This window comes from Pezoporus occidentalis, unplaced genomic scaffold, assembly GCF_034315485.1.
Source record: "Pezoporus occidentalis ecotype Australia unplaced genomic scaffold, CSIRO_AGI_Poc_V1 ctg62, whole genome shotgun sequence".
Classification (NCBI taxonomy): domain Eukaryota; kingdom Metazoa; phylum Chordata; class Aves; order Psittaciformes; family Psittacidae; genus Pezoporus; species Pezoporus occidentalis.
The window spans coordinates 611,656-622,922 of record NW_026915966.1 but is presented as its reverse complement, the minus strand read 5'-3'; the positions used below and the strand labels follow the sequence as shown (position 1 = coordinate 622,922).

Here is an 11,267-nt window from a genome sequence, read left to right as displayed (position 1 = left end):
AGTGGTATCGTACAGCAAAAGCTGTCCAGCTTTATTAGGCAATCTCTTGTTTTAAGAGAACTGCTCAGGGGAGCCCTCAGCTCGGGTGTTTCCATTGTGGACTGGCAGAAAAGGGTGGGCTTGGGTGGTTTTAGTGCTTTGTGAGAGTAGGACTAACTTGGGGTTTGGGCAGCTGGGAATAGGTGGATGCTGGTCCCGTGGGTACCATCAGCAGCTCTGGGCCGATGTGGTTGGTAATGGAGGGGGCAAAGCGTTGACTGGGTTGGACTGGGGCTGAAGGCGGGGGATCGCCCCCCAGGGCCGGTCCTGGAGCTCCGGGTCGAGGATGGGGAACGACCCCCGGGAGCCGGTCCCGGTCCGCGTCGTGCCTCCAAACCGGGCCCATTCAGAGCGAGCCGCTTGCCCGGGAGCCCCGGGGCACTCCAGCGGCGGGTCGAGAGCGGTGCCGGTGCGGCGGCCCTGCCCCACTCAGCCGGCGCATCACGGTGAGTGACAGCAGCCCCGGCCCTGCCCAGCCCGCACAACCCGCCGGGCTTTTCCAATCAGGCCGGGCCGGGGAGGGATTTCCTGCCGGGACGGGGCCAGCCCGAGCGGGACTTTGCCGAGCGCCGCGCTGCGAGCCGGGCAGCCGGGACCGCGCCGCTCGCTCCGGTCCCGGTCCCGGTCCCGGTCCCGGTCCCGGTCCAGCCCCGCACGGCTCGGCAAGTTCGTGCTGCGCTCGGCTCGGGTTCAGTTCTGCGCGGCTCGGTGCGGAGCCGTCCCGTGCGGTGCGGTTTAGCTCGGCTCGGCTCGGCTCGGTTCGGTTCGCTCCGGTGCGGCGGGGCTGGGAGCGGCACCAGGTGAGTGCGGCCGTGGCTGCGGAGCCCGCTCGGCTCGGGCCCCTCGCAGGAGCTGTGGAGCGACTCGGTTCGGTGGGGGGGGGAAATCCCCACCCCCCCAGATTCCCCCCCTAAAGCAGGGGTCGGCCCAGGCCGGTCCTCGGGGGTCCCGGTGCGGGGGGATGCGGCCGGTGCCCCCCGCGTTGCCGGTACGGGACTCCCCTGGTCCTCCCGGGGGAGACGAGATTCCAACCCCCCCTTTCCCTCCGGGACCCGGAGTCGGTGCTTGCTGCTCGTTTACATCTTTCCTTCTCCATTTACGTAATTAGTTTGTTTTTGTTGTTGTTTCTTTTCCTCCTCTCCCTCCTTTTTCCCTGCCCTGCCGTTGGCTGCGGGAATGTTTGGGATACTTTGGTTCTCCAGGTGGATTCCTGGGCTGGAGGCTCAGCTCTGCTCGGGTGGGAGGGATGTTTTGCTGTTGCTTTTCCAGCTTTGTGCCTGTCTCTCGTTTTACCTTCGCTCCTGCTCCTCTCTCGAGAGGCTGAAGAGGTGGAGGTCGGTATTCGGAGCTCTCGGTACCCGCTGAGCCTCGTGTGCTCCGGGGGAGGTAGGCACCAGCACGGGGCTGTTCTCTTAAGTGAGGCCGTGCAGGCTTGTTTAATAAAGGAGTGAATGGGCTCAGTGCCTTCGCACACGCTTTCTGCGAGTGCTTTTGAAGAGCAGCACAGAGTTGGCTGCAGTGCACAGGGTTAAATGGAGTAGTTTGGAGGACGGTGAGAAGCAGAGCAGGAGGTTTCGGGAGGGGATTTGTTTGCTGGAAGAGGTTTGGTCCGAGTCAAGTGCTTGAAACTTCGTTGTAATGTAGATAAGCTGGTGTGGGTGCCCCAGGATGTGAGGAGGTGACAACTGACCTCAGCGCTGGCCTCAGTGCCCCCAAACAGCCCCAGTGCCAAGGTGCTCATTGAGGGGAGCAATGATGGGGGGGGAACCCCCCAGTTTGATGTGGGAACCTCAGCACCCCTTGTCCCAGAGGCTAAGCCGGCACTGGAGGATCTCCCCTCTCCCTGCACTGAATACTGCTGCACCGCGGGGGGGGAGGCTGGAGCACGGGGAGCCTGTGGGGGGTCTGTGCTCATGGGCAGCTTTCAGCTTTACCGTGGGTGGGCTGAGCAGCGCTGTGCCGTGGGACACCCCTTCTGGTTTTGCCTCTCCCGACCCAGGCAGGAGCTCTGTTCCCACCGTTCCCTTCTCTCCCCTGTGGTTTCCATCCTCAAAACAGTGACCTGGATTGCTCGGAGAAGCGACACCCGCTATTATATAAACGGCTGAGGTGGAGCGCTCTGGGAAGGGGTTCAGCATTCCGGAGCCATGGCTGGGGATGCCCGAGCCGGTTCTGATCTGGTGCGGATCGGCGCAGGGGGATTGCAGGGTGATCTGGCGCCAGCCTTGCAGCTGGCACAGCGAGTGCTCCCTGCCCTCCTGCACGCACGCTCTTCCCGGGTGCTGGAGCAGCCTGCCAGATCCATGGCCCTCAACCGGGAGGGGTTTTCTCACCATCCAGTCTGGGCAGCCCGAGTGCAGCAGGAGGGCACTGAGAGGTGTGAACGGCTTCTGTGCCCTCTCTGGTACTCCAGTTCGCTGGGATGTGGGCTTGATCCTGTTCACCTGAGCGTGGTTGTGCTGCTGAGTTACCCCCAGCTCCTCACATGGGCCAGAGAGAGCTCAGGGACTGGTTAAGGAGTGTGCTGGGGCCCAGAGCACTGAGCTTCATGGCTAATTCAGAGGGTGAGGGTTTGTTTATCCGTGCATGGGATGAGAACAGTGCCAGGCTGGCTGACCTGCTCCCATGGGCTGCAGGGGACTTTGTCTGAACCTCCCCAGCTCCATCCCTTGGGTGCTGCCACTGGGAAAGGAGAGGAGGAGATGCCATGGTGCCCCAAGGCCTATGTGCTGCCCTTAGGGAGGGGATGTCTCATGCCACCCCAGGGGATGGGGAAGGAGCTGTGCCACCAGCAGCACCCTCAGGAGCTCTCCTCGCAGGTTCTTCCCTCTCTGTTTAACAGGGATGAGCCAAGTCCGGGCAGCACTAAATATAGTCAAAGCATTCGTTCTTCGGTGTGGATACAAAGGCTGTCGCGACAGAGCCAAGGGGTAAACGTCCTTTGAGGGCTGACTCTGCTCTTCCCCTCCGCAGGTCCTGGGGCTGCCGCGCCGGGGCTCGGCCGTGCATGGGACTCCCCAGCGTGGCTGCAGCGCCGACGCCAAGAGGAATGCCAAAACGAAGGGGCTAATGAGCAGCAGAGAGGGAGGATCTATAACTTCCAGATGGCAACGAGCCCGTAATCCCTTTGGGAAGAATTAGGGACTCATCAACGCAGCAGAGCCTGGCGAGGGGAGCAAAGCACGACACCTCCAGCTCCGGGAGCACTGCGAGAGGCCAGAGGGATCCTGATGCTGACTGCACTGGCCATGCTGCGCTGAGCAGCCTGGCTTTGTCCCATGGAGCCCATCCCTGAGCACTGAACTATCTCTTGTTTTAATTGATCGCATGTTCTCCAAGCAAACCCCATCCGGGTCCTGCTCCTCCCAACACAGAAAAGGGCTGCTGCCCTTAACAGAAAGACTTCTTCCTTCTGGTTTTTATGTCCCATGGGATTGTAAAGCATCTTTCTTCTGGATTTCATCTCCCATCAAAGTGTGCTTTGAGGAGTTAGGGGCTTATTCCCATGGCTTTATAAACTGCCAGGATCAGAGGGTGTCTGCCTTCCGCACCACCACCACTTCCACTTGTCTGCGATGGGGCGAGAGCAGGAGCTGATCCAGGCCGTGAAGAACGGGGACATTCCTGGTGTGCAGAAACTGGTGGCCAAGATCAAGGCGTCCAAGAGCAGTGAGTACTGGGGTGCAGAGCTGTGGGATCCCTCTGTCTGGCCGGGCACTGCAGTCGGTACCAGGGTGTGAGTGCCAGCAGCGGGCTCGGTGCTGTCCAGGCTGGGTTCTAGTGCTGGTTCTGAACCCTGCAGCCCATGCAGATGAATGAGCAGGCTGTAAGGGATTGTCCTGGCAGCGCTGGGGTTCCCCCTCGGAACTCCAGGTGTGGCCCACTGAGCAGGGATGGGCAAAGGGGAACGGTGGTGGCGACGGGAAGTGAAGCCACTTAGGGGAAACCCTGCTACAAAGGGTCTGTAGCGATTGCCTGTATTTACCTTGTGAAAAATTATCATCCCAGCCAGTGGACTGGAACCAATCGTCAAGCCTTGAATTTCAGCCGGGTAATGTTTAACCCTTCAGCAGGGCTCTTTCCTTGCGTGTGTTCTCGGAAAGGTCAGCGGCAAGCGCAGCTCGGAGCCAACACTGGGCTCGTGGGGGTCCCCGAGGGTACCGTGGTCCTGCAGGCGCCATGCAGTGTCTGGAGGACGTGGGGAGGGTGGAAGGGTGGAGGAGAAGATCATGGCCACGGTGTCCTTGCACGGAGCTGAGCTCCCGGCTGTTTCTCATGACCTGCTAAGAGGAGGAAGCTGGGAAAAGTAAATAACAGAGCTCTCGGATGGTGTGTGGCCAGGGGAAGGTGCGTGGCGCCTGCCTGGGCTGGGGATGTGAGACCTCTGGCCAGGGATGCTTGTCATGGGGGGTCTTGTGGAGAGCTGTCCTTGGGGAGGGAAAGGGGGAACACGTCCAGGAGAGGAAGCCTTAAGGCTTCTTAGGAGTGGCTCAGGGTGGAGAGGCTGGTGCTGAGAAACATGAGTTATGCTGAGGATTATGAATGTGAGAAGGGATCAAGTCCTCTGGATCAGCACTGGAAAGCTTTGATTTGGGCCAGAACTTTGCACATCCCAACTGCCAGGGTTGCAGGGGGCCTGAGGGCCACCTCCCGCAGCAGGGGTGCCTGGTGCCCTCTCCCCAGGGAAAGGGATGGGGTGCCATTGTCTCTGCTTGCTCAGGGGTCCCTGAGCTGGAGGGAGAGGTTTCCCTGTGCCACTGGGTTGAAAGACATCCCTAAGGCAATAAATAACATCAGGCTCTGAGCATCCCACCAGCTGATGCAGCCCCAAGCTGCTGTCCCATGGCCAGCGGGCTGGGGTGCCCGTGGCAATCCTGCACACCCAGAGGGGTGAAGTTATACTGGTTTCCTTCAGTCCCCTCCAGGAACTCCCTCGCAGTCAAACCCTGTCTGTGTGTTTTCTCCCTGGCGCCTTCCCCTCCCTGCAGCCTTGGGGCACCCACGTGAACGTGTGCTTCACTCCCCCGCTGCAGTGGCGTCAGCACCTCCCTCTGCCTATTTTCACTGTATCCCTTCATAAGGAGGGGGATGCAACAAGCCCAGACCCCTGTGAGGACACTGCTTGATAGGGCTCCGTGCTGGACCTGTTGTGGGGGACTTGCCTGCTTCCAGGGGCTCATCCCCAGCATGGGGGGTATCGCTGCTCCCCATCCCTTCCAGTTTCCTCTCTCATGTGAGCCGAGCATTTGCCGTTCATTAAAGCGCCTTGTCCATATGAGAGGCCGAGATGCTGGATTTTATCTTTGTTTCAAATCCCTCTAAGAGTCCTTCTGCTGTCTCAGTGCATTGGGAGCTCGGGTGCTGTGATCAGCCCTCTGGGGCTTCCTGTGCCTAAAAAAGTCAGGGCGCGTAAGCAGAAACCGCGCGCCAGTCCCGGCAGCGGGAATTTCAGGGACGTGTTGTTTAACATTCACCACGCAGAGCCCTCCTCCCCGTGCAAGTGGGTCACAGCACCTATTATTACAAGGTGGGGAGAAGGTTTTGGGGGCAGGAGCAAGGCAGGTATCCTGCCTGCAGGGAGGGCATGTCCGGAGGATGCTGTGGTCCTTCTGCAGCCACCAAGGGGGTCTCCTCCAGGAGAGCTGGGCTGCTCCTGCCACCCTTTGCTGTGGGAGCAGCAACAGCAATGTTCTCCTTGTTCATTTCCTTCTCTCTTCCCCACCCCTCCGCCTCGGAGTGCTGGAGAGTTTAATTGAAATTGTTAACCGACCCGTCACGGCTTTGGCCTTTCTCCCTGGCCATCAATCACAGCCTGGGCTGGCTGCACTCACCAACAATGCACCCGTTGGCTGGGCCAGGGCTGCTGCTGCTGCACCGTGGGGCTGGGGCTCCCAGGGGATGTGAAAGGAAAGACACCTGCCCCCCCCAAGACTGAGCTCTCATCCCTGGGAAGGGATGATGGCTCCTGGAGCGGGACGGTGCTCAGCAAGGTTTGAGTGTCCGCATCCCTGGATGTGCAGAGCTAAGGGGCAGGGGATGAGGGGATGCTGGAGCAGAGCGTGATGCTCCTGCGATAGGCAGGAGCTGGAGGACCCGAGGAAGGCACTGAGAGCTGGACTCGCTGTTTGCCTTCCTGGAGGGAGTGGTGAAGGGTTTTGTTTAAACGTGCGCAAAGTGCAGAGAAAGGGCAGCAGCTGAGCAAACTGGTGTGAAGCTCTCAAGGACAGGGAGCGAAGCCCTGCCAGGCCTCAGCTGCTGCCTGAGGAGGTTCGGCCACCTTAGGCCAGCCGCTTGCCCCGTTCCATTAGCTCTGATGGGGCTTTCCAGGCCTTGGATATATGAAGGACAGGAGTGGGTGCCTGGGACTTGGCTGTGTCTGGGCTGTGACCTAGCAAGGTGTTAAACACTAGTGAAGGTTGCAGGGTGTCTTGGTTTTATCCCTACGCATGGGTTGGTGCCTCTCATTGCTGCATCTGGGCAGCACAGGGCACTCCAGGGTTTTCCCAAGAGCAGTGCTGGCTCTCCAGTGCTATCCCCTGTCTGGCTGGGTAGGAGAGGGATGCTGCTGCTCCATGTGCAATGGGACTGCAGGAGGCAGATGTGGGATAACTCGGTCCCCCCCTTAAATTTCCTCCTAATTCCTAGTAGCTGTATCAGCTTAAGCCCTGAAGCATGAGGTTTAATATCTCTCCTGTGATTTGTTAGCCTTTGCCACTGGCATTCTGTGTCCCTGTCTTCTGTAGAAACACCCTTTGTGTCCTGATGGGGTTTTTCCTTCTCTGAGCAGCAGCAGCCTCTATTTGGGGAAGAAGTTGCTCCTTTTTGCAGTTTGGGGGTTATTTTGCAATGATGTTAGATATGGTTTTGTGCCAACCTGCAAGACCAGCATAGAATCATAGAATAGTTAGGGTTCCTTAAGGAAAGGACCTTAAGATCATCCAGTTCCAACCCCCTGCCATGGGCAGGGACACCTGGCACTAAACCAGGGCACCCAAGGCTCAGTCCAGCCGGGCCTTGAACACTGCCAGGGATGGAGCATCTATCACTTCTTTGGCCTTGCCCATCCCCTGTCACTGGGGAGGACTGTCCTCCTTCCTGCTGCTCCTGAGTGAGGTTTGTCCCAAGCCTGAGGTGCTCCTTTTACTCTGCATAGTTTGGCTGCGGGCAAAAGCCTCGGGCAGGATCCTCGTGGTTTCGGGCTCTGTTAACACCCGATGGCTTTCCCTGCTGGTGGTGTGTGGGCACCCTGCCTGCTGCTCCAGCCGTGCCCTGGGCACTGCAGGACCAGGCTCTGCCCCTGATGCCGAGCGCGTCCCTGGCCGTGTCCCTTGAAGCCCAAGTGTGAGGACGCGCTCCAGGGGCCCTCCCTTGCTCTGCCGGACGGGCTGGACCGGCTCCGCTGCCGTGCGAGGGCCGCCACGGGCGCGCCTGCGGAGGGACGCCGAGGAGCAGCTCCGGAACGGGCAGAACTCCCTCTGCCGCCGCGGCAGCGGAGCGGGGCGAGGCGTGCCCAGGGCAGCGCGGCCCCGCCACCGGGACCCCTCCGCCCGCAGCATGCCCGGACCTGCCCCGGAGCCAGCCCGCGGTGATGGGGACGGGGGGAGAAAAGAGGCTTCAAAGGCGAGCTTGAGGCTGCAGCGCTGCACGGGGGGGTCCGTCCTTTCTCCAACCCCCCCCCAGCCCAGTCTCTAATAGCCTGGTGCGTTTTCCCATCTACATCCCGGTTGTTGGAGCGCATGGGGTCGGGTTTTGCCCCTTGTTTTGCAGCTGTCTTCCCCAGGAAAGGAAAGCCCCGCATAGGCAGTGAAAGCAGTGATTGCTTTTCAAAGCTGGTTTCTTAACGGGTGTTGTGTTTGGAAGGGGGCCCGGCTGCTGCCGGTGTGCCCGGAGCCAGGGAAAGCGCGGGAGATAAGGCAGGAGCAGACAACGTGGCACAGGGAGATGGAGGAGTGCCGGGCATTGCATCCTTGAGGCACCCAGCCTCGTGCCCCTCTGCACCCCGTCTCCCTGTGTTCACATCTCACCCTGTCCCAGGTCTGTATTTCGGTCCCCAGCCTTTGAAGAGCCATTGGCAGGGCAGCCCGTGGCTTCTTGCTGTCAGCCTGGGCTACCTGCAGCTGCCTTTTCCCTGCCTGGGTAAAAGAGTGGGGTGGGAAAAAGGGCTAGTTCTAGGGAAGGGGATGAGTGTGGGGTCTTTCAAGGCTGCTTCAGGCCGTGCTGTCTTCACTTGGGGGTGGCTGGGCAGCACTGGGGGTATCCCAGGGACTTGCCAGTCTCTCAGGGCCATGGATGGAGCTGGGCTGGTGGCCAAACCCAGTGTCACAGGCAGGAGGCTGAGGTTTGGGACAGGAGGGGGATTTCCATCCTTTGGCACTTCCCAGTGACTCATTCCAGATGAGGGGGCTCTTCCCAAGGGCCTCAGAGGCCGTTTTGGCTGCCTGACCCAGAAACACAGGACAATTTGGATGACAACAGCTCAAAGGCAGACAGGGAGGGCAGACCTGAGCCATGGAACACTGTGTGCCAGGCTGCCAGCAGCACATGGGCACTGTAATGGGGACGGTGCTCCCCAGGGCTGCACCCAGGCAGGGCAGGATGTGATGAAGCAAGGACACAACCAGCACGGGCATCCTGTCCTTGGGCTGGGATTGTGGGGCTGGACCTGGTGCATAAAGACTTTCTGGATGGCAGTAACCCATCCAGCAAGGCCCCATGGGTTTGATGGCACTGTGTGCGTGCCGTTGGCACTCCCACTTTATACCATGTGGGAGCAGAGCTGCTTTTAGGTGAAAACATCATCGTGCTCTTCCTCCTCGGGGCTGCTGGGTCGGAGTATCTTGGCTGCAACCTAGAAAGGGGATGCAGCATTGTCCCTGTGGTCCATGCCGGCATCACTCCGGACACCTCTCCGTCAGGAGATGCTGCAAGAAGGTGTTTTGGGGAAGGGGAAAGTGAATCATCAGATCCCAGCAGTGATTTACAGCATCCCTTGTGTGGAAGATGGTTTCCAGCCGGTCGGGAGCGCGCTCCCACACAGCGTCACCCCATCAAGAGTTAAAAGAGGGGCTGGATGCCGTGCGTGTGTGTGTGCATGCACGCGCCCTGTTTTGTTTTTAAAAGCTCCTCTCTGGCCTGGATCCCCGCCAGAGCCGGGGCCGCCGCTGGCAAAAACTCCAGCAAAGGAGTATGAAAGGGGCAGAAACTAAATAACAATAAACCACCTTTTTTTTGGCTGTTCTAGCAAGCAAAGAGGGGGAGGGGAGAAGCTGCGAGTATTCCAGCTCATCCCGTCCGTCCCAAATCATCCCATGCATCCCAAATCCCATTCTTGGCTTCGCCATACCTAGGATGGAGAGGGTGAGACCTGCTTGAACCTTGAGGCTGCAACATCACCCGGGCAGTGCCGAGGTGTCCTGGTGAGTCACAGACCTGTCTGGAGATGCCCAAACTGCTTGGAAATGGCTCTGCCGGGATGATCAGGGAGGGGTTGGACATCTTCACCCACCCCTTGCTCCTATGGGATGCCCCGGGGCTGCGGCAGCCTGGGCCTGGGGTATGTGTGCAACCCCAGGGAGCAAGGCTGGAGCTGGGACTGAGCACGGGGAGATAAGGAAGCAGGGAGAACCTGTGTGTGCAGCAGGTATGCGGCTCCTGCAGCATCCCAGGCCTGGCGCAACACGTCCGGCTGTGCTTCCGCCAAGCCGTGCCAGCGCCGCTCCCCGCATGGGACCCAGCCAAGGCTGTGCACAGAGCACGCAGCCCCTGGCGCTGCCGCCGAGCCCGGACCCTCATCCCGGCATCCCATGGATGCTATCCCAGGAGCCAGAGCCTGGATCAGTGACCCCGGTGGGCGGCTGTGCCGTGAGGGGTGAAAACTCCCGGGATTTCGTAACACGGCCGTGGGCAGGCACGTTGTGTAAGGATGTCTGCTTGGGAAGGAGCTGGGGAGCCCGGCACGGAGGTACCCCAATGGCAGGGCTGGCTCGGGCTCTGCCATCAGCTTCACTCTTGCTCCGTCGCATCATCGGTGCCAGGGTCTGGCTGGTGCTCAGCCCCCGCTCCCCCACCTCGAGCAGCCCATCTTTGAGGCATCGTCTTGTTTCTGTGCCAGGATGGGTGCGGGTGAGCCTGAAGGGGGTTTTCCAGCTGGAGACAAATTGGGTGCGAACAGCAGTAGGGAGGCGGTGGATTGGGAGCCGCATGGAACTTCCCCATCCATTGGTGTCCTTTCCCCCTGGGCAGCACACCCAGCTCACAGCGTGGTGGCCTCTCGGGGACCTCGCCAGCCTCACCACTTGTCTCAGCAGGCTCTGAAAGGGCTCAGATCCTCCCCGGTGGCTCATCGTTGACTACATGGGGTATGTGGGTGCATGGTGAGCCCAGCCAGCTGCATGGGGGCCAGCACAGCCATGGCAGTGGGGGTTGTATTGGACTGCAGCCCGGGATGCTCTGGTCAGCCTGAAACACTTCTGGTTTGGTTTTGTCGGGCTGACGCAGGTTGCAGGAGCCCTCCTGGCTTCCCTGAATGAACATCCCCTAATCCTGGGTCAGAAAGAAGGGAAACACTCCTCCTTGCATGGGAAGAGGGTGCTGCACAGACAGAAGAGCTCCCTCTGATCCTGATCTGCGTCCTCCTTGGTGGTGCTGGGCACAGGCAGCCCCCTGTGTTAGAGCATCTGTCCCACTGGTTATATATAGCAGCATGTGCTGGGCTGCATATGGACATCCTGGAGCTGCTTCTCTGTTACTTCCACCCCAAACCTGGTGTGGAGACACGGTGGGGTCCTGACCTGAGCCCCCAGAGTGATGGCTCTGCTCTGTCCCATGCATCCTGCTCCAAATACCTGGATAAACATCTCTGAGGAGCAGTGCAGGTGGGTGCCCCATCCGGGATCAACCCAGGTGCTGGGATGGGGATCAGCACGTGCCCATCAGCCCCAGCGTGTGTCCAGCCATGTGCTTGCAAATCCAGCGCCTCGTTGGCCAGGAAGGGCTGCTTTGCTCTCCTAGGGCTTTCCCAGCAGCACTGGCACAGCTTGGAAAGCCGTTTGCTGGCAAGGTTTGGGAATGGAGCATCCCACCATGATTCCCTGGCTGGGGTAGAGGGCACTGGGGTGGCACGGTGCAAGAAGGGTGCCTTTGCCTATGATAAGGAGCCAAGGGAGGTGGGGGGCACCCTTCTTCCCCCTGTGCACCCCCTCATCCTCACCAGCACCCCGGGATGCTGA

The 11,267-nt window shown here is 60.0% G+C and overlaps 1 protein-coding gene across 1 annotated transcript in view; it reads left to right on the top strand.

Annotated features, from left to right (window-relative positions):
- Window positions 1-780: 780 nt before the first annotated feature.
- The window catches only part of CASKIN2 (CASK interacting protein 2), a 32,540-nt gene continuing 22,053 nt past the window's right edge, over window positions 781-11,267 (top strand). Inside the window, exons 1-2 of the mRNA XM_062639829.1 lie at window positions 781-839; window positions 3,013-3,708. Of these exons, the coding sequence (XP_062495813.1) occupies window positions 3,615-3,708 (94 nt within the window). The 5' untranslated portion in view covers window positions 781-839; window positions 3,013-3,614. The remainder of the gene's footprint in view (window positions 840-3,012; window positions 3,709-11,267) is intronic.